At 36.0% G+C, this 23,746-nt stretch overlaps 1 protein-coding gene across 1 annotated transcript in view; it reads left to right on the top strand.

Annotated features, from left to right (window-relative positions):
* Positions 1-17,315, top strand: part of CBLB (Cbl proto-oncogene B) — a gene marked incomplete at both ends in the record, with an annotated part of 129,938 nt that extends 112,623 nt beyond the window's left edge. The window contains 6 exons of the mRNA XM_082491655.1: positions 3,472-3,615; positions 8,194-8,282; positions 8,382-8,513; positions 9,835-9,972; positions 12,258-12,377; positions 17,053-17,315. Coding sequence (XP_082347781.1) covers positions 3,472-3,615; positions 8,194-8,282; positions 8,382-8,513; positions 9,835-9,972; positions 12,258-12,377; positions 17,053-17,315 — 886 coding nt within the window. The remainder of the gene's footprint in view (positions 1-3,471; positions 3,616-8,193; positions 8,283-8,381; positions 8,514-9,834; positions 9,973-12,257; positions 12,378-17,052) is intronic.
* Positions 17,316-23,746: the final 6,431 nt, after the last annotated feature.

Here is a 23,746-nt window from a genome sequence, read left to right as displayed (position 1 = left end):
TTGGCCCTTGATGCTCAGTAGGATAAGAGATTGACACCTAGCCTTCTGTTCAGCAAAGCAGAAAATACAAAGTCATCACTTACCAGAATGTAATTCTGACTTTCAATTTTAAAGTATTTCCACTTAAGGAGGAGGAGGGGAAACTAGAGAATATATAAATACAGTGTACTGTTCAGTTTTGTTTTGCTCTATACACAAATCCTCTGAAGATGTAAGAGTAATGAAGTTTTTTAAAGCATAATTACAGAAAATTTCACCAGCTTGATAAACAGATGCCTGTTCCATGTCTTTGCATACAATGACAATGTTCACCTGTTAAGTTACAAAAAACTGTAAGATATTTTTCTATTTATCTTACTAGGTGGTTTTGTGTAGGACAATAGAGTTAGTCTTAGAACAATAGAGATATAATAAAACAATCTGATCTTGAAGAAATTTCAATAATCATGGAAAAAATGGAATAGACATCTAGCAGAACAATGCAGTGTTTGGAATCTAATACCATTACAACTGGAGGAGATTGGAAGAGCAATATGATATTTTTAAAATATTCATTCTGAAATATTAAAAAACATAATTTAAGTATAGGAGAATTTTAGGACCCTATATGTTAATATATTTATATATTAGCTATATGTTAGTACTCTTAACTCTTCTACTGCTTTACAAATCAAAAGCACTTTTCAAATATTAATCACACAATAATATTTACAACCTGGCAAATATCTTCTTTACTTTAAAGATAAAGAAAGAGAGACTTTACTAGTGTGAAGGACTTGCCTAAGGCTACACAGTATTCAGAAGCAGGAGGCTTGGAACTTATGTCTTTAATGATAGTTCCAAACCAGTAACAATTTCTCAGCAGTGTAATAATGTTGGGAAATTGATTTTGGCATATGTATACACACTGATATCCTGTGAATAAAGGTGTAGCTTTGTTGTAACATGTTAGGTTCTTGTATCTACTGAAAAATAAGAAAAAAAAAAAGGGACATGAACTAGGTGGAGAGGGTAAAACTTTCTGTATTTCTTGAGTATACCAAATTTATTTCGTTTGTAAATTGTCAGTAAGTAAATCCTCCAGCTTTACTGTCTGAGAACTGTTTTTATTATGAAGTTGATAAGACTATTATAATGCTGTACTTAGTTCAGGTGATGATCAGGCTCTCAGTTTTATTCTGTAGATTTCTTAAAAAAATTAACTTAATTCACAGTATTCCAGAAATCAAAATCTCTCCTATAACAAGCTTCAGATAAGGCCTTCAGAGAAGTTGTTGTTTTTTTTGTCATTGTCTTTTCTCAGTAGTAGCCTTCGAAGAGGGCTTCAAACAATACTACCAACCTGCTTTGGACAGTATGGGACACATCTGGTCTAGATATGAATATTTCAAACGTTGCTATCTGCAGAAGCCAGCAATTCATTTTGTGATTATTTTCAAAAACACAGGCTCATATACACTTGCCTATATAACATCTCCAGAACATGTTGGATTGCTGTGTAAGAATGATTGCACATTCACAGAAATGAGAAAATTTCTTCCTTGTGGGTCTTTCAACTGTCTACCTGAGAATGCTACAGAGTTTTTACCTTCTGTTGTTTAAATAGCCGTACAGCAGTGACACAAACCTTGTCCATCTGAGGAATCAAAGATGGAAAAAGCAATTTCACACTGCATTGCTGTGTGAAATTTTGCTCCCTCTACAGAAGGTGGTTGAAAACTGCAATACAGAGTTTGCAGTTCAGTGCCATAAATCCTTTTCCCCTTTCTCTAGCTAGTGTGTCTTTGCAAAAGAAGTTGGATTCCCATTGTTCGTGAGCTTGTTTCTGAAGTCCAAAGTATATTACTGATTGAAGGAAAGAGTGTCTGAGAAGTTATAAACATCTAGGGAGCTCTAGACTTTTAACATATTCAAACAAAAGGAGCATATCTGTCCCCTTCTTTCTCTGTTCTTTTTCTTTCTCCCTTTATTTATTTTTATACGTTCATTTAGTGACTGGCTGGTACTCATAGTAGTTGGTTATTAGTTCTGGTTCACAGAGTACCTGGGTGTTCTGAAGTCACGTGGCATCATCTACAGTAAATAGTGAAAGACGTGTTTTTGTTTTGTGAAGCCCTATGCTGCCTGAGTCAGGTGCTGCTTGCGATGAAAAAATGAGGAGATAGGCCTGTCCTGTCGTTTCAGTTCTTGCCCTTAAGATAAAATCAAACTAATTAGACCACAGGAAGAGAAAGTATGTCCACTCCATTCTCACATTTCCTTCTAGGCCTTAAGAACTTCCCTAAACACTGTATGAAGTAGATGTATCTTGTAAAGCAGCATGTAGTTCAGCTTGGGCCATTAGCCACGCTTTCAAGCCACAAATCAAAATGGCTGCGGACGCTTGCACATCTTTATTCAAGGTCCTCCAGCTGTTGGCATTTTTGTGGCAAAAAATAAGGGTGCTATTCACTGCGTAATGTAATACCCAGATGATTTTTGAAGTTACACACTTACTGCTGTTCATGTTGAGCTAGTTGAAGAATCAAACTTCTGTTTGTGGTTTTCATGTATGATCAAGCTGAAGTTAAATTAACTCCTTAATGCAAGGTTTTGCATTTCAGATGTTTTGTGAGTTTCTTACTTGTCTTACTGTATTAGAGTAATTGCTGTGAGTGGAGTGGCTCTGTGTATAAGAGCAGATGATGCTGATTGCTAGGTCTCCAACCTAGCTAGTTATATTTTATGAAGGCCAAAAGATACATTGAGCTTGTTAATAGCTAACAAAATTACTTTCCCAAGACTGCTCACTAAAATTAGCCCATCATTTTGTTTGCACTCATATAACAGAAACCAGAAAGTAAAGTTAGGTTTTCATTTTAAAAGAAATCTCATATCCATCAGTATTTTCCATGATGGAACTTGTTACCTGTTATATTGTAAAGTCTTCATCTTTCCTTGGCTTCTACTGCTCTCAAGAAGTGATACAAATCACTGTCTGGGATGACAGTTAAAGACAATTGTTTGAAGTAAAAATAATATAAAATACAGGCAAATGCTGGGAGTTTGATAAGGTTATGGCTGAAACAAGATTTCACCAGAAGGGTGAATGTCGGCTGCCTCACTGAGCCCTGCTAAATACTATTTGCCCTGAATTAACTTTTGTTTAGTTCTTTTGATAAGTGCAAACGGGTTAAGCCTTCTGAGTGCCTATTTAGTACTCTAATTCTTTGCAATTCTCTGTTATATTTTGCTTGCTTAAAGTAGCTGTTTAACTCTTAGAAGGTCAGCTGCCCTTTTCTCTGTGCATTCTCAGTGACAAAAAAAAGACAATAACCTTGCAAGTTTTCATTTGACATGTTATTTTTGTTACCTTATATGCAGCAGACGTGTATCAAGGAGATTTAGGCTAAAGAAGAGTATCTTCTGTATTATACTGAGGTCAGTTATGTAATAGTTAAAGCAAAAGTGATCTTTTTCTCATTTCCTTAGGTGCTCTGTTCCTTCAGCAAATTCTTTGTCTGATAAATCAAGGGGTCACACAGATGATGAAGATGAATACAAAGTTCCTTCTTCACATCCTGTAATACTGAGCTCCCAAACACCTCATAGTCAAAATATAAAACCTCTTGCTCGGTAAGGTCACTTAGCAGCCTTGAAGACAACTTATATAAAAACTCTGCTTTTTTCAAAATTTAACTGGTTTCAACATTTATAATGATGGTTAAGCTTGCCTGCTTTCTAAAATGTCTTATCTTTTCAAGCTTGGATCACTTATGCCTCTGTTTCATTTGACCATCACTACAGTCATAAACCTGTGAAGTTCGCTTTATTGTATCTCTGTTGTGTAAGAACTGGGTGTTTTTTGCTTTTGAATACCATTTCTGCAGTTGATTATTTTTTTTTCTCTTAGGTTGAGGTTTTCACAACTGACCATGAGATTTAACCCCCACAGCTCTTACAAATTTAATTTATGAGAGAATTATGTGATTCCTGAAGTAATCTTTGAAAATTTAAACTTTCACATTTTATATAATTCATTTCAAGAAGCAACACAGTACTGAAAAATATGTGAATTAGCAGTACATACTTTTATTCTCTTTTTGTCCCACGTATACTATGTCTTTTTGGCTCTTTGAGCCTGTTTCACAGTATATTTTCTTTGTGCTTCTCAGGAAGAGAACCTTTGTTGTTAAATTCAGATGGAATATATCTCTTTTGCTTTAAACGTGTTCTAAAATAATATCTCCAAACTGTCACAGTTCTGAGTTATTAATATTAATGGATTATGGCAAGGAGATTTGGAGCCAAGGGACACGGCAACTGAAGGCTGTGTCATTCCTGGTGAACTTCTTGCTCTTTGACTCATAAAAAAAATCTGAATGTCTGGAATTAAGAGAAAAAGTCTTGAGAAAAGGAAAGGCCAATTCTCTACTGGTCTTGTAGATCAAAAGTATGATATTAAAATCAAGTATTGATCTAAAAAGTTCAGACTCTCCTGCTATTAAAAAATGCAGTGCCATAGTGCCATTTTTTCCTCTTTCTGTCAGAACATGATGTCAAGGACCCATCATCAATAAAGCTCAACACGTCTCTCATCCCAAAATTAGCCAATTACAATTTTTAGACCTCTTTAATCAGGCAGTTAGAACAGGTGGAAAAAAGGTCATAGTCTGAATACTCCTTGCACACAGGTTAAAAATTCTATCTTTATTAGAAATGCTGATGCAACCTTCACTGCCTAGATGTGAATATTACACAGTTGTCTGAGCTTTATGTTCTTGAGTACTTAAATTCCTAGCTATCCTATGAGAATTAAAAAAAAAAAAAAAAATCAGTGATGAATAAAGTCTCAATGCTGGCCAAGCAAAAAAATGGGAAGAAAAAGAAAATAAAATTCCCAGGTCCTAATCCTTTTTACCTATGCCATTTTTTATCTGAGTGTGTTGTGCTTCTGCATGGGAATATCTTTCTGTACCAGGCAAAGTCATGTAATAGAGGCTGAGTTGCTTGCATGATTGAGTTGCACAGGATGTAGCCTTTCTTAGGCAAGAGGTCGTCTGGAACAGAAGAGGGCAGTATGAGGAGAGATTTCCTTGGCTTAGCAGCTTCTGAGGGCTGTGTCTAGGTTAGTAAGAAGTGTGGTACAATAGGAGTAGCTCTGTAGAGGGGACCAATTGACTCCAAGGACCCCACATCCACGCTGTATGTATTAGGAAGTTTTGGATTCAGACTAGCCCTAATGTGGTCCTGTGGCTGGAGGTAATTGCAATTACAACTGGCAATTCAGTAATTGCAGCATGTGGGATGACCTCTTGCAGAACATCTTTTGAGTTAACATCGTCCAGAAGCAATTGAGTCTGCACATTCTGAGACCCCTCTGCAATGTAAACCAAAGTTCTGTAAGTGGGAATGACTTGCTGAGATTTGTTTTGATTCATACTCCAGACCTGAACTAAAACGCTAATATGTAGATGCACCCTGAAAGATTCTTGAGAAAATAACCAACTGGAAAACTTAAAAACTACTCATTTTCCAGTATCCTCCTTTTACAGAAAAAGGAGTTGAGTGCTTTTAGTTGTCTGGTACAGGATTTCACCAGGTCGTTAGAACTGTTAATAGAGGCTGTAGATGGAAAGCTGATTTCAAAGGTTTCTTCTAGCTTTTAGTTTATTTTTTTAGCTAGTGTACTTGGTCTTGCGCTTGTGGTGGGTGTGTTGGCATTAGCCCAGGACGTGCTACAGAGAAAGTACTTCAGTTTGCCATTCAGTTGTTCTATGAGTAAAACCACCAACTCTTCTTATATATGCTGATGAGAATTTTAACTTGGAACAAACCGTTCTCCTAAGCATTAAAAAAAAAAAATCCTTTTGAATATTTGTGTATGAATGTATATGATGTTCGATATAATTAAAATGCCTCCTTTTAGCTACTGTCACTTATTAGGTGTGAAAGCTGAGATAAAGCTTTCAAAAAGAATCTTGATTCTGGTTGATGGTATATTCTTTTAATGCACTTCTTTTAATCTCACAGGGAGGGGAGTGGCAGTAAAAGCATAACTTTTCAGTATTGTTTAGCAAAACTGTTAACAACAATTTTTATTATTTTTTTTTAATTATAAATTTTTAACACCTTTCAGTTCTGTCCCCCAGTGTCACCTTCTCTTATCTCTTTCCTAAGTGTTGCTTCCTCAGTTCTTCCATAGTAGTTTTGAGTTTTCAGTATACTAAAGAGCCTGCAAAATTTCTTCTGAATGTTTTGGAATTTAGGAACTATGTCATCCCTCCAACCTAACCCCCAAATTTGTATTTCCTCTAAGACTTTTTGCTTTTACCAGTAAATACAGCAATGCTAAAAATATTGCAAGAATAATAATAAAAAAGATTCACAGTCTTATTTTCTGGCAGATCAGTTAATTGTCTGGTTTGTTACAGCTGATCATCTCTTCCCAGGTATGGGGCAAGTTCAGCAATAAGAAATGGAGGAAAAGGATTTCAGCATTACTAATTAGGCTACTGTTAGAAGAATGATACATTATTACATTCGCTAACTTTTCCTAATAAAGCTTTTTCCAAAAGGAAGAGCAAAGGACAGAGGGCTTGCTTGTTAGTACTCATTTACTGCCTTTTTTCCTGGTGTTTACTGTTGGCATAAACAGGTATTTCAGAATGATTTGTAAACTGATCACTTAACTGGTTTCATTGTGATCTGAAGACTTCTGAAGTGATGCCATGTTAAGTTATCTTAGTGCCTGTGACTGGTTAGATTATTGAAAATGCAGAATAGATTCAAATTAAAGTAGAAAATATTCTTAGTTGTTTAGTGTATATGCTGAGGAGTCAAAGGAAATGTTGCATCCACTGCATTTGAGAGATTGAGCCAATCTAATTTGAAAGATAGAAGCAATACTTCCTCTACCACTTCCCTGGGGAAATTAATTCATAACAAAACAGCCCTTACCGTTAGGTTTTTTTTTGTTTTGTTTGTTTAAGCCTTGTAATTATTCTTACATTGATTTCATTACTCTTAGTTGTAACTCTTGGGACGACAAACACAATTTCACTTCCTCTTTCCTCTTCATATATTTTAAATGATTCCAGACCTTATTCATCCCTCCTTTCCATATGGCCAAAGCTGATAGGTTTATTAATGTTCGTACTATTGGTAAAAACCCAAGATCTGAAATTTTAGCTGTACATAGCTCTAGCAGATTTGGCAGTATTTAGTAATAATGGTGCGTGGTGGGTTGGGATTTTTATTTTTAAGCTGGAATTGCTTAGTGTGGTGGCCTTTTTCCAAAGAAACTCTCTAGTTCTTTCTGAATATGCAGGGTCCACAGTTCCAATGACAGAGTTAATTTCCCAATTCTTTCACATTTATTTAAACAATATTTAATATTATGAAAAGGCTTTGTTCTATGTTTTTCCCTGCAGTATTTGAACAGAGTCATCTTACAAAAAAAATCTCCAGTATTTTTCTGACAAGATTATAGGCAACTTTGTAGTGTTTGGTTTAGACGATGTTCATATTTAATTTGATACTGTTGTTTAATTTCGAGGGTATAATATGCTTCCATTTTAAACTGTGGTAAAAGTATGAGACAGCTTTTTGATACAGAAATGAATAGGTGCCTGCAAAACTGCTTTGGCACGTTCAATTTTTTATTTTTTTTTTTTTTATGTTTGCCTAAGAGTTTAGTTGTAAGTTGTTATTGCTAGTGGCGTGTTGTGGTGTTTTCTTTGGGGTTTTTTGTTGTTGTTTTGTTTTATTTTGTTTAATGACTTTTCTGTGTACTTCAGCGTGGGTAATTACCAAAATCCACATTTCCCTTTACCATATTTCTGCTGGGGAAAATTCAACAGCTCGGAAGGTGAACAGGATTGAGTCTGTGACTTGATTACATGAATAAACTAGTGACCTGAGCTTTGAAGGGAGGACTGTTTAATGTTAGTTCTTCCTCCATCTTGTATTGCGACCTTGAGTAAGTCATTTAAGCCATGTCAGTATCCCACCAAGAAATGAGTTCAAAGGAGTTTTATTGATGGTTAACCAGTATCTGCTCTCAATATAAAAAGCATAAAGTTTAAAATTGGTGCAGCTTATCATCTTTCATTTGTTTCCGTGTAATGGACTGTCAGCTCAGGTACTTGGTCATTCTGGGAATTAATACTTGGATAACTGGTTGATTGCTTCCTGTTTAATGTCTGTCTGCAGGGTGTGTGAGAATGGTCAATGTGCTGGAGTAACAAATGGGACACACAGTACTACATCTGAGATGAAGAAATCAAAACATCCAGAGTTAGGTATGTTTTTATTTTTCGCTATTTAGCAAGAAAATTTACTCTGTGCTGTTCTAGGGGTACACCAAGAAAACATTCACTTCTTGTGATTGTGTCATTCAGGAGATGTCTATGACGCACCTACTGTTCCGGTACCTTTGCCACCTGCACGACCTCCTACCAGAGACAACCCAAAACACAGCTCTTTGCTCAACAGGACACCCTCCGATTATGATCTTCTGGTGCCCCCTTTAGGTTGCAGACGTTTTGCTGATAACATTTAATCGTTAACATTGCCTAGATGAACCAAACACCATGTGTACTGAAAAACAACCAATGTTGAGTGTGTTACCAGTACCAAACAAGCTATGTGCTAAATATGACAGCTGTGAGTCAATATTTGTGACAATGATCTGTACTTAGTATCTGTCTATTAGCCCTCATGCAAGACAGATGAAAAAGCATACTAAATCTGTGTTCAAGCTATAAAGAAAAGCAAAACCATTTTTCCTGAAATAAATAATATTTTTTTGTCCCTCAATGTGAAGTTTGAGCATTGCAATTTAATGCAAGAGTGGAAGGTTTTTCCTATTGTGGCTTAAATAATTCCATTTCTTTTATCAAATATGAAGAATGCCAAAGAGGTGGTATTTAATTCAAAGAAAACTAAATTAAATTAATAAGTTTATTTCTGGGGTGTTTTTTTTTTTTTTCCCCACTATTAAGAGGCAGTTCAAAACTCACTGCTGGCTACAATCACCAAAAGCTATCTTTTCCAAACCTGATTTCTGTTCTGTTTTGTTCTCCTACACAAAAGTCGGTGAGCTCTGTGTATGTACTGGGTCTGTGCTTGGCCACCACCCACACCTTCATTGACAAACTCAGCTGCATGATTGTTAGACTGCAGTGTATGTGTCATCATCCAATTTTCTGGTTCCATAAAACCTTTTGAACGTTTGCCGTGTTCCTCCGTTATACTCTCTCTGGTCCCTGAAGCGTTTCAGAGTTGCAAGAGTACATAGAATTGAAGGCAGAAGAGCACGTAAAAATCACACAGCTTGATAACTCTAGTCCTGGCTGCGCCACCTTTGTCTAAGGGATACCTTCTTTTGCCAAGCCCTAGAAAATTCAGTTTATATCTGGGGTCAGAGCTTTAGAACAGCAGACAGAGATAATACACAGTATAAATGTAGCAGATTCAATGTAGTCAGCATAGGTTTTTGAATATAAATATTTTTGCTTAGCCACTAGAACATAGCTGCTATTCTACAATGATGTTCAGTGAAAGCTTTCGTTATAATACACTTTTTGCAATTGAGCCATTAAAAGAAATCTCTCCCCCCATCCGAGGAAAGAAACTGAGCACTGCAAAAGGTCATTCAGAGCATGTTTTAGAAGAGGATTGTGTATAGTAAGAGTCAGGTTTACAATTTCATTACTGGAGTCACTGAACTGCTAGATGAACCCTAGGAGTGACAGCCTCAGCAGCCAGAGGAAAATAAATTTTAAGCTTCACTCTTTATTCTACATTCTTAATGATGTTTTGCTCATCTAATAATTCTTTTCTAAAATGCAGGTGAAGATGTGTTTGATAGCTCACCCCCTTCACTGCCACCACCACCACCACCTGCGCGGCACAGCATGATTGAGCATACAAAACCTGCAGGCTCAGGAAGCCGACCTTCTTCAGGACATGAACTGTTCCTTCATTCTGGTAGGAATACAAAGGAATGAATGTGTTTTATTTAATTTGCCTATACTTCATTATACAAAATATTTTAAAATAAGTTTGGGTTTTTTTAATGGTGGAGATGAAACAACTCAGAATATAAAAAGACTTAACTTTTCATTATCACAAAGTAATGAAATACAGTCAATATTTCTATACCATGCTAGACGTTTTGGTAAACTGTACTTTTCTAGTAAGAGTCGTTACTCGCGAAATGCCAAGTTTTCTGTTGTAAACTGCAATACTAGCCTGTATCCTTTTGTTAGCTCTGTTGTTTCCTATAATAAAACATAATTCAAGGTTTTTTTCAAGTTTTTTTTTCAAGTTGAAACTTGGGGAAAAACTAGGAAATAAGGGAAAAGAACATCCTGCTTTGTTAGAATCGTTGTAAAATTTTGTTGCTAGACCTATATTAATTGTGAACACAGTTGCAGGCGCCTGTGGTTCATAACCTTTTTGATAAGTCTGTTTTTCAGCTGTCTCTCCCCATAAATCACTGCGGTGCTTTTCAGTCCAGTATTTTGCTTGTAAAAGGTACAAAAGCTATGTTCACAATTTACAATTTTGTCTTTCAGTTGAAAAGTGTTTGATTGTCAGGTTAATTAAGTTGAATACATTTGCTGCTGATGGTACAGATTACGACAGGAATTTTGTGGGTTATAGTGCATACCTGTGAAGTTACTTTTTTTTTCTCTGTAGAAGATTGCAAAGGATGTTCATGTTTTAAGTTTACCTGTCCCAGGAATATGTTCAGTCATTATCTACCTTGCTGGTGCGGTTAGATGTCTTCCTCCCCCTATCTGTTTTTCTTAGAAGCTGCATGGAGAGGGATAAATGAAATGTCTTGGCGATAGTATCACAGGAATGCCAGAATGTAGGTGACAAGCAGTCATGTGCAACTCCGTAATCACCTGACAGGTTGTCGCGGGTTAGGCTGACCTTTGTGAATGATGCTAGCTGTGGGATAAGTGAGCTAGTTTAGGTTGAACAGGAATGACCTTTTATGGAACGTTTTTGTTATTCAGTCCAGTGTGAATGGGTGCATCAATTGTATCATCTGATGCAGAAACACATGCTGCGCCATTCAGTGCTAATGGGAATGAAGAGGAAAAACAGAAGCCCTTGCACAGATGCACGCACACAAGCACCGTCGATCTGTGCACAGTTCCCAGAAACATGCAGAGTTTTAAATTATTAAGTGTTATTTCCGAATAATACAAGAAGAATCACTGATAGTGTTAAAAAACACTTAATAGCTTTTAATTAAAAATCTGGAAAATGGGTCTACAGCCATGTATTGTTCTTCATATTTGCATAGTGAATACAATCTTATAGGAGCAGTTTTCATTAATCTTATAAGTGTATACATCTACTTAGGCACACGTGGTTGTGCAGATTGGTCTTTTTTTATTCATATGGTAGTTCTAAAGCCATATTACTCTTTGCATCTTGCCAAATAAACTGCTCTAGATGATTTATGATGAGTTTTTGATGATTGGTTTCCGTACAAGTCTTGGGGGCGATTTCTCAGCTATCCATCAGAGCCTGTCAGATTAGAATAATAATCTCATCATCAACAACAGCGAAAAGTTCCATTCACATACAAATGCTCTTATGAGTCCAGAGCAGAAGCCAGGTCCAGGATGATGTTAACACTTGCTCAGCTGCATCCTCAATAGCCAAAAAAAAAAGGCAGGCACAATATGCCAGGACGATATATTTCTCCCATTTTATAAATTCTATTCCTGTAATCAGCAGAGAGAACTGAAAAGCCTAGTCACAGCCTTACTAGTCTCTGTAATATTTACCTGTAGCTGGGAACTGTATGAATAGGAAATCTGCCCTGCGATCTTTGTGAGCTGCAAAGCATAGTGTTACCAAGTTCTAACCAAATTTGATAGCTGGCATATTTCTAATTGTGCTGCTTCAGGCTCTGCAATGTCTCCCATGCTTTGCCAGCCACAATCCTAGCAGTGTCAGGGTTGGGTAATTTAAAGGTACCTCATGGATATAAACAGAAGAGCCGTGGCCAGTGCAGGACAGACCATCTTTGAGCTGTGCTCTTGTTTTGTCACAGTTGCACATTTACTGTGCAAGCGTTGAATTTGGATGTATACATGCATATATGCACGTGTTATGGGGGAACACCTCTGTTTGGATTCATGGCTCCTGTGTCTGAAGGGAGGCTATTTTAAGCCTAGGTCCTATGCATCAGCCCTCCCCAAATAATCTAATTATTCTAAGACACCCTTTTTGTTCTGTTATTACAGATCCCCATTTTGATCCAATAACTGGTCATGTTCCTTTGCCCCCTGCTCGCAGAGTAACTGGAGAAAATGTCAAAACAAATAGGACATCTCAAGATTATGATCAACTTCCTCCCTCTTCAGGTAAGGTGGAAAATTGTTCTTGTAGAAAATTACAACTTTATGAAGCAAATAACTTTTGTCCATGAAGTTCAATAAGGTTTTTGTCATTCTGGGCAACAAATGCCAATGGTAATATTGCTTTACAAAAATACGAAATCATCAAAGGATAATAGAGATTAAAGTTCAGCAATAAAGGTAGAAGTGGCTACCTGTTGTCTGTAGGTGTAGATATTATGGCATCAATTTCACCAGCTGCCAAACTGAATGCTTTTGTGAGTTCTAGTATTCCTTATTTTTTGAGAGAGGCAGAGATTTTTCTGCCACTTTTAAAGCTCACAAGAGATCAGAAGTCCTGCAGGGACCACAAAAAGTAGCTTCACTCTCTCAAGTATTATTGTTTCCTGATCTTTTTTGCTAATACGTTTGTCTGAAGTTCTAAGAAAATTTTAAAATGTTTTTTAATAAAGCAACAAGAACAAAAAAAATTAAAATTCCGTCTTCCATTTGCAATGGAATGAGCCCAGTAGAACCAATTCTTCTGCCGTAGAAATTTTGCTTATAGTTTTCAGGCAAGACAAATAGTATTTAAAGGAAAGCAAATCAAATACATTAAAATAATTATAAAACATTAAAAGAAGCATTACTTACATTTCAAAGGACTTTCACCAATTCATGTCCATGGTATATGGGAAAGGGGGAGCATTGTCCTACCTGCATCATTTTGGTGTGTGGGGAAGCTCAAGAAAGGAACCAAGTGATGGCTTGAACCATTATTTGCTCTCCAGATAAGAGTGAATTGTATGTGAAAACTCTTTTCTAGTGCATAAAGAAATGAAGGGACTTATTTAGGCTTTCAGTTCTAATGACCATCTGTGTTTAATGGCAACAGTAACAAGTGGAAAAATGATGCATGTTTTAATTGTAATTCTGTTTCTCCTTAGGAATATGTAGTTCATCTCTGCTGTGGTATAGGAATGAAAGAATATATTTTTCCAACTTAAAGTACAGAGGAAGTTAAGTAAGCCTGAAGAGTGCTACAGAATTTTTAATAAATAGCACATTTGAGGATTAGTCTGATACCTTTGGTAGCACTTTTGGGAGGATACTTCTACTAATATAACTGTGTTTCTCTTTTTTGTTTTTTTTCTTGTTATAAAAAAAAATCGTTTTATAATGAGTGTTTTATATGTGACACTGTAAGGGATCTATTTGTCTTACAATGTTAACCTGATATATTTTAAATTATTCTATTATACAAATTATGACAATGATATAACTACCATTTAAAGTACAGAGTTTTCCTACAATTCTTGCAGTTCTCTGGTAGAACAATTTTTAATTTTCCTAAATTACTGCAAGATGTTTGCTACTTCAAATCTTGGAGCTTTCTGATGTCACTTAATAAATACTTTTCTATCTGTATGTTTCACACAGCCATCTTCTAAAACACCCACGTGTTGACCTTTGCTATAAATATCATTCTGAATCAGCAAGATATTCAATTTAATTTCAATTAAATGAAAACTGTGTGATAGATCATGTCATACTCTTAATTGGAAAGTTGTTCTTACAATGGTAGTAATTCTGTAGAACAGGACTGATGAGTTTCAGGATGAGCTGATTCACCTTCATCTATGATTTAAAAAGACAATGTAGAGATGTAACTCTACTCAGAACTTTTGTTTTTGCATTTATTCTGAACTAAACAGTTCACTTAGGAAATGCTTCAATTCAGCCCTTTTGCGTGGTGATTCTTCGAACTAGCTGGAAAAGAAATGTAATTCACTCTCAAATCTAATTATAATTCAGCCACTGGCTCCCTAGAGTAGCATGGGGAGTCCTTTAACTTCTGTGCTTTCGTTTGACTGTTTTTAAGATCGCTGTCATGACATTTAACTGAATCAACATGTAATGAGAAATTTATTCTAATTCAGTGATGTATTCAGTATTGAACACTGAAGAAATAGTTCTCCACTATACACCTAACTATCCCAATGGCATGGTTTTTCAAATTTCTTAAATACAAATTTTTAAAATTATTGCAATAAAAGCAAGAGAAAGAGATACTATACTAGTTAGCATATTTTATCTTAGCACAGCCAATGATATGTGGGAAAGGTAGAAGACAATTAGGTCTCTAATATAGGCATCTGCTGTATTTTACTGAATTTAGCTATTCTGTAAGAAATGGATTCAAATGGCTAGTTAAGTATATTTGTCGGCTGCCTATTCACTCACCTCGCCTTACTAAAGCACTTGCATGCAAATTGAAATTCCTTGACATGGAAATGCTAGGGGAAGGATGTTCCATATTACTACAGGGTGGATTTCAGTTAACCCTAAGGGGAATAATGTGCCACAGTAATGCAAAATATGAAGATCATACCCAACAGCTTGTGTAGTTACTTCTTTCTCACTTTCTCCTTGCTCTGTCACTTCCTTAGTGTAGATGTCCCCTGGGTATACTTTGATCCTGTACCCCAATTAGATTAGATGTAGCTGCTTGCCACTGCTCCAGAGAGGGCCTTGCACAACAACCCTTCGTCACCTGATTCTCTGATGCTTCTCAGTCTGTTGCTGAAAGACTGTGGAACATACAGGAGAAGCAGCAAGGGAAGAAAAGAGGGCCATTTCACAGCAGAGAGGAACAGACAGTTGGCATCGTTACAAATATCCTTCTCCCACTGTGCTACGGAGGTCTCACCTTACAACTTTTTCCGTGCTTTTTAAACACTTACTAAATGAGCCTGTCGCTGTCTTTATACTAACCCGTTACCGACGGGTTAAATCTAGTGCTGAATTACAGAAATGTGAGTGATGGAGGAAGCTTTTTGCTGTAGAAACTGTTAATTGAATTACACAGTTAGAAAACCTATTTGAATTTTTAGTTAGGCATCCACAGGGGCTGAAACATCAGAGAGAATGGGAGGTTGGGAAGGAAAGTCCTGCTTAAATACCTCTATCTCAGTGTCCAGATGGACATGCAGCTTAGGCTTAGTATATTTAAGCTCAGGATCCAATGTCATACCCAGCTTCAGCTAAAAATTTATATGGATGTGAAGATATTGAAAGAGATGTCAGTGCTTAAAAAAATAATAATGGAAATTGGGTTAGAGAGAGAGGTCTGAAGATCTTAAAGTATCTGTGCTATAGAGAGATGTCGCTGTAGTAAGAATAAAATGCCTATGCTGCAAATCTGCTGACAGAATTAAAAATGACCTTTCTAAATGATGTGATTGCTTAAGAAAGTGTGTTTGGAAGCTTCAGCGAAGTGAAGGTTTTATACAAGAAAAAACTTCAGGTTTTAGCCTGTATTAGTCTGGGTAGAGCAAAAAATATCTCATGTAACTCACACAGAAAGATCTGATCTATGCATAAGGAATTTCTTCTGTACTTCAAGCCCAGGGGAAAATGTAAAGTTTGCAAATTAATTTTGTTTCATCCTCTATAGAAATGACATGCATAGCAAAATGTGCATATTAAAATAGTTTGAAATGTTTGTGAAAGAAAACTGGTTTTAATATGTTATGCAAGTATTTTAAATATAAAGAATACTCTTCTGTTACAGTCTTGATTTTCTATAGCAGAAATACAACATTCTTTCATCACTAAAAAACTCTCTCTGAAGTACTTAACACTGCAAAATGCTATTGCTGTCAGTGTAAGTAAACAGGAAGTATGACAGCCTGAAATTCCTCTAATTTATCTATCAAAGTCACTGTTGATGAAACTTTTTAGAATCCTTTTTGAAGGATTAAAGACTTTTTTTTTTTTTTTAAATACTTTGCTCTTGAAAGTGTTTTCTGCTCTATGCCTGCTTGTATTTAAGCTTCTTATTGTGGAATCGGTGAGGATAAAGAGGTTTCAGTAAAGAACCAAGTTTACTTAAGCACGAAACTCTTGACTCTCAGAAGATTAGCAAGTTAGAATATTAGCTTTTTTCATCAGCACATCATGATTCTTAGCACCAGCATGAACTGTGAAGGTAGTGTTTCCATAGAAGAGAAGGAAAGGGGAGATATTTCCAAAGAAGGACTGGAGAGGAAGGGTTGTGTTCTGTTTTCACCACTGAAAATAACTGAACAAGAGATTTTTTTTGAGAAACCAGTTATTTCTGTACTTATGTGTAGCTGCTATGCATGAACTCAACTGCAATTGACTGAACAGAATCTGCAAGATGTACCAATAAGTGAAGGATTTTTTTTCCCTCAGGCATATTTGGCTGGATTCCTCTTCTGCCCAACTTACAGTCCTGAGTAAAATTGTGATCAAATTTGTTGGGTGGTTTGTTTTTGGTTTTTTGTTTGTTTGTTTGTTCATTTGGTTTTTTTAAATAGACTAAGAAAAAGTTCTCAAACTGTGGATTGAGAGTAGAAAGCCTTTAAAATTTTGTCTGGCTAGTTTCACCATCTTTGTTTCATCATACTTTCTCTTCCAACTTCGGATAATTCAGATTGTAACTTGCATGTTCCTATGATATTATTAAAATAGTATTCTGCTACGTTATTTCCATTTTGGATGTTCTTGAGGAATTCAGCTTCTGTCCCAATTTTAAATTCAGATATATCAGTGAATTAAAATATCTGCTCATATTTCTTTAGAATTTTACTTTTTAAACTGTTCTTGAGGCTTGACCTACCTATAACACCATTTTAAGCAAATTTACAATGATTTCTGTCTCCTTTATTTGAAACAGATGGTTCACAAGCACCAGCCAGGCCCCCCAAACCACTTCCTCGGAGGACTGCACCAGAAATACACCACAGGAAAGCATACAGCTCTGACAGTTCCACGGAAAATGTGGATGCAAAAATTGCAAAACTTATGGGAGAGGGCTATTCCTTTGAAGAAGTCAAGAGGGCACTTGAAATTGCCCAGAATAATGTTGACGTGGCCCGTAGTATTTTAAGAGAGTTTGTCTGTTTTCCTCCACCAGTCTCCCCACGTCTCAATCTATAGCAGCGTCAAGATATTCTTGGAGCATGTGAATTCTGCATATATACGTGTGAATTGAGGAATGAGAGAAAGAAGAGAACGGAATATTATTCTTTCATCCTTAATATAAGGGTGTTTGTTTCCAGCCGTTTATCAAAGGCTCATGGCTGCTCTGATCAAGACTTATAAATACGCTGAGGCTTATGTATTTTTGCTAGCCATACTTTTTTAAATCAGGGTTGAACTGACAAAATAATTTAAAGAAGTTTACTTCCCTAGAACTTTTAATCTGTGAAATGCTTTTTCTTGTTTACAAGTTGGCAAGTTACAGTAAGTTCCAGTTTTCTAGTTGATGCCTGTACTATGTTCCTGTTCATATTCCCTTGTAATTGTGGTCAGTTCTGCTGTAGCATTCCCAACAGTTTCCGTGCTGACCACCCCATCAACTAAATCATCACTATCCAGAAGTTCTGTGTTTGTTTTTTTTTTTTTCCTCTTACAAGATGCTTTAATTGATTTTTTGCATTTCAGCTCATCAAATGCAAAAAGTATGTGGCCTTCACTACTGATTTTTTTTTTTTTCTTCTGAGATTCCTTTGCTTTTGAGAGAGGAAATATCTGAATGTAAAATGCATTATTCTGTCTATGAACTGCCTTTTTAAAGGTATTTTGACAGTGATGTTGGGCAGCTTTCTGTTTAACATGAATTCCATGACCTGTAGTCTTCAAGGTCTTTTATACACAGTTTCCACAAAAAAATCCCAACCAACAAATAAAACACTTCATGCAGCAGTGATACTGAGTTCTGACATGTAAAAACTCTTTCAGATTTGAGGATTTGATTGCAAATGTTCAAAAAAAAAAAGCCAAATGCACATGATAATACTGTGTTTTGATTACACACTAATGGCACCAGTCCTCCGACCTATGTAAACTGAGGCATGCAAGACTAGAAGGAATCTTTTTGAATCATATTAATGGTATTCAGGTAAATTCCAGTTCTAGCTTCTGTAAAGTAGAATGCGGTTAGTATTTTTTTTTGAGTGATTATCCTGTGGTTCATTGTGGCTTGGATCAGTTTGTATTAACATGGAAACTTTAAATCTCTGATGCACTGTTAATTCCTAATGCTACTGTAGCAATATTTTTTTGCAAAGTTCTTTAGTAACCTCTTCCTCTGTACACTTTATTATTCACAAGTGTGTGTTTAATACCCAAATTCATTCACTCATCTTCCAGCTGCTTAGTTGGAAATACATTTTTTCTTTATGTGGTTAGTGATACTCCAGGCTTTGACATTTTATTTTTGAGCCCAAATCGATGCAAGCCAAATTAAAAATCTTCCCAATTTTAGAAAAGAGAGAAGACAACTCTGTTCTTAGTACACTCAAAGTGAAGAGGCCAAATATTTCCAGAATAGCTCTTAAGATTGCTGCTTTCTTGGGTTTTTTTAGGAAACTTTGTAATCTTCTTTTCTTTTGTTACTATTGAAAAGATAAAACCATGTGGTAGTTAGAATATTTTTCACATTTTGAGATGTGACCAGTGTATGAGAATTTTCACAGTGTGCTAAGCTGGGTGTGAGGTATATATTTATTGTTCCCTTTCTGCTGTCAGTGTTCTCCTTCACTCAGAGCAAGTGGCAAAATTTACATCACTTACAGGATCAGATCTCAGCTTCCAGTGCATTTGTTTTAACGATTTTTTTAAGACAGCAAATGGCTGAATTGCAGGATTCAAAATAACTGGAAACATCCAGTGGAAATTACTGTGATATCTCAAAGTCCATCATTTCATCAAAGAACTTATTCTTAAAACTAATTAAATAAATTAATTTGTAGCATCACAAAGCATAGTATGGATATCATTAATCTGCTTCAGTGATAAAAGCTGATCAGGAGGATTCAGGGTATAGGGAAGAGCTGCTGTTCCATTCTGATTTAAGCAAATGATTCTGAGTTTATGTCCTAGAAAAGGGCATTTGCAACTTCCATTAAATGTTCATTCCTTGAGTACAACTTATGCAAAGTTCTGGTTGAAGTTATATTGTGTGCTTTAAGTTCAAGTAAATCTCTTTTCTCTGTTTTGGGGGAAAGTTTTGCGTAGTCTTGAACTCTCTTGTTATTTGGTTTGTTTACAATATCACTAGCATTTTAGCAAACTATAAATTCAAAATGATTCATACTATTAAACACTGTGGTTATACTGGAATTACTTAAACGAGGTTCTAGCATAACGGCCAGCATAGCAATGACGACGGTGAAAAAAGAACGCTTTACAAGGGTAAGCAAACAATCTGCAGATTGAGTTTTGAAATTTTGAATTGTAATGGAAAACTCCTCTCATTTCTATGTAGCAGCTTAGTATAAATGACAGCCTTATGTTTCAATTAGAGGCTGGAACTGCTGCCTGATAGATTAAGGTTTTTAAATTTTTCCTTCTCCTTTCTGGTTGTGACCCCCAGTGACACTTTTTTTTTTTTTTTTTGGTATGTGTTTAAAAAAAAAAAGCCTGATGAGCAATATTCTGAGTGGTAACTTGAAAAGAGTTCTGTTAATCTTTAAATGAGCGTGCTAATACCACTTCTAAATAGCAGAATGTGAAGACTATTTCAAACCTGTTTTGGTTAATAGTTTTAAATTCAAACAGGGCAAAATTGCTTTGCTAGAGTGTTGATGTTTACTCTGCAGGAATTAATAGGCTTAAAAGAAATTAATCTGGCTACATTCTAGTTCTCTAAACATATTTTAACCTTTGAAAGACTTAAGGGTTTGAGCCTGGCAGTGTATTACGCACGTATATAACTTTAAGAAAGACTGACTGCAGTGAGAGTGCTTGAATGAACAAAGTTGGTTAAACTCAGAAACATGTGCTGTCATATTTCTTCCAATTAAATGTCATGGCTTTAGACCACCATTCTGATGTCTGTACTTGGCTTCACCTTGTGTCTCCTTTTGACTAAATAGCTGCATTTTAAGCAAATTTGGCTGAAGCAGAAGTTGAACAAAGTAAATGCACATCGGATCTTTTCCAAAGACTATGAGTAGAAAAAAATTGAAATGGAGATAAAATAAATGAATTTAATATAACTAGCCATGTTAATGGCTTAGCTGGAACCCTAAAATGGCCACTGGTAAAATTTGTTAATGTTCAGTATCTTGAAAGTGCATCTGGCACAGTTTTTTTCATAATGTGAATTTAAAAACTTTTGCACCAGGATCATTTCTTCTGTTATCCTTCTCTCATTTTCAGCTTGAAGCTTTACTTTGCACTGATGACTCTGGCCTGAAAGCATTTAAATTTGTGTCTTAAAGCTTGACAAATTTTGAAGCAAATGAACACCATATTCTAAGCAAATTCAGGTACTACCTGTTGACCTGGAATTTAGCGCTTTTAGGAATGACTTCTTGAAAAAGGACTTCAATAGTTTCCATTTTGAAGGATTTTCTTTCAAATAACTATTTTATCAGAAAATGCCTTTTATAAACTTGTCTAACGTGGCAAACTTAGTGATGTGTTCAATTAATTTATATTTTATTCAACATTCTTTTTAAATTTTGGTTATTATGTAAGCTCAAGTTCTTTATCTGTTCTTGTAAGGTATTTTATAAAATTAATGTTAACAGAACGTTGAGTTGGTCTGTGATTTTTCAAGACTCTGTCTCTGTTATTGAATATTATCACTTCTCATATGCTGCTTTAGAAACACGGCCTATCCTGTGTAGGGGTCTTAGAAACCATTGCTTAGTAAGCCACAAAAAATAGGCCTTGCTCTAAAATAAGGTGAATCATTGCATTGAGACATTCGCTTTATATCCCCATACATTACTTCAGTTCTAAATTTCAGTACTAAAAAAAAATATAAATAGGCAGTAATTTCAGAATGTGCACGTAATAGTTTTATGGCAGAAAGGTGATAATCATTAAATATTTAGAATCCAAGCTGGTGAACATATAGTTGACTGTACATTAATTTACAGGATTTTTTTCCTGAGGAAAATTACAGTAAGCTCACACTGATAGATCTTTAACATCCTGTGCATTTACATTCTCAAGCATTGTACTCCTAATGTAAAAAATATTTTTGGAGTGTGGAACATTATTTTTTTTCTGTTATTATGTTCCAGCATTCTGAAAAATGTTTAGAAAATCTAACCCCTCTACTATGCATGACAATACAACTATTACTATTTACAGCCCGACACCATTCCCTGCAGGTCAGATTAGACCTTTGGTGGTTGTTTCTTCAGTCTGTGTTAAATCCTTGTCCATTATGTAGGTCACTAGTCATCTTACTAAGTAGGGAAGTTAACTGTTTGGTATACTTGTCCGTAGTACTATAGCTGCCTATTTCTTTCATTTCTTACTCTTTCAGTGTGAAAGTCAGCTGTCACTTCATTGTGTTGTAATCAATTTTTAGCAGCTGGCTCCTGTAGGAATGTTTCAGGATTTTTTGTTTGATAGACCCAGTCATTAATTCTGTACAAGATGCCTGCCTCCATTTATCATTATCGATTTATGGTAAATTTAGATTTTTAAACAGCTGTGTGTTACTTTAGCACCTAAACATTCCATTTGCCCTTAGATGGTTTCATGTCTAGCAAAGAGAATTCTTATTCAAAATAAATCGTAAATCCCAAATCGCTTAAATCACAAAATAAATCTTAAAATTGTGAAATTAATCCCATAACCTTCCTGAACGTCCTAAAGAATTTAAAGGTTTCAGAATAATATGAACCATGAAAAGATTTTTGCTTCCTAAACCTGCCAGAAACAATAGCAAAAACGTATTGAATACTGATCTTCTGACTGTGAAGCTACTTGCATATGTCTGATCTGTGGAGGAGCTGGCCAGTCTAACTGCAATACTCGTTTGAAAAAAGTCAGCTTTTTTTTTTTTATTGCAATAACTGCCACGGTAGCCAGCAAGATGGGAGAGAAGCAAAGAGCTACAGGGAAGATAATTCTGTCCCAACAATCCAAACCCCTCTCTCCTGTTAGGCATACAAGATTTACTTGTTTTTAACTGCCTGGGCATCTGGTGCAAATGAAGGAGTATTTGGTAAGATTACTCCAGTCTTCAATTACTGCGTCCTTTTCTGAGACGTTTGTTAAAAGACATGTTGTTTTAGAACAGGATACCAGCATCTTAAGCAGTGGGGGGAAGTGTGAAGTAGCACTCTGCCCAGAATGTTTTTTTCATGGTAGCAAAACAATCAAGAGCTTCGTAAGGATTTAAGTGGAAACACTTCTGTTTTTAAAGCTCATCGTCTCATTTTTTGAAAGGTATACATATGTACGTGGTAGTCGGGTGAAGCATGGAGGAGCGAGTATTCTAACTGGTGCCGGCTTGCGGAGTTCAGAACTAGGCTGTGGTATTTACCTGTGCAGAGTATCTTCTCCTTTTGGATAGCTGAACTGAATCTGCAGAATAATCAAGCTACTATATTCCTCCATGTTTTAAAAGGCAAGTTTTTCTCCCTAGATAGCTGGGGAGATGTATTGACCCCAAAATAGATAGCTTGCTTCTGTGCATCTGTGTAATGATTAGGACATTGGAATTAATAAATGCTCCCTACGCAGCATAATGTAAATGTTAGTTTTCATTAGACCACAACGCAATAAGTGCCCTAAGGAGAACTTGTCTTTTGTTAATTTGCCGATTGAGTATCACTGAATTTCAAATGCTGTACAAAGATAAGTAGGTCTACATCATCGGCCATTCCGAAATACCTCAAGGTAGTGGCTGGCGTAGTTCTCTGAAGCTATTATCTTGCTTGAACATGTGACTTTCAGGTGTTTCTTCTTGAAGTTCACATCTTCATTAACAATTCAGTATGGTCCATATAAAATTCTTGGACCGTTATTTCAAAATTTTTATTCTCTGTACTTTCCACTATGGCTGTTATCAGTAGTACCTTTATTATCTGGGCTCATACACTGCAATTCAAATTTCCTGCTTTCATACACATCTCAGTTTGGGCCCAGTTCAGCCCTGCCTTTGTCCTACAACAGATGCATCACTTTCTTTGCATCCTCATGTGCTCCCTCTAAGACTTTTTCTTCTCTTTCTCCCACCCCAAATCTCTTCACAGTGGCATCAACTACCCGCACATTCTTCATCTCAGTAACGACAGACACTACAGTTTCCCATCTCAGCTTGTGACCACATCTGTATTTTCTTCTGTAATCCCTCATAAGCTATCTGCTAGTCTGGTCTGTCTCAATCACTCTACAGATTTTCTGTGCCATACCTGAATGACCTCTGTGAACACAATTGTCCAAAATGGAAAATGGATTCAGAATTCTGGGAGAAAGACTGTTTTCTTTGTTAATATCACCAGCATTTTTTCCTGCTCCTTTCTCGGCCTGGAAATCCACTCTTCTGTTTCCCTGATTTGTCAGGGATGGAGATGAAATCCACTGCTTATTTCAGCAGATCCCTATTCTGTTTC

Source organism: Vanellus vanellus (assembly GCF_965231255.1).
Source record: "Vanellus vanellus genome assembly, chromosome: 1".
NCBI lineage: Eukaryota > Metazoa > Chordata > Aves > Charadriiformes > Charadriidae > Vanellus > Vanellus vanellus.
The sequence above is the reverse complement of the archived record's forward strand: the minus strand, read 5'-3'. Positions and strand labels throughout refer to the sequence as shown.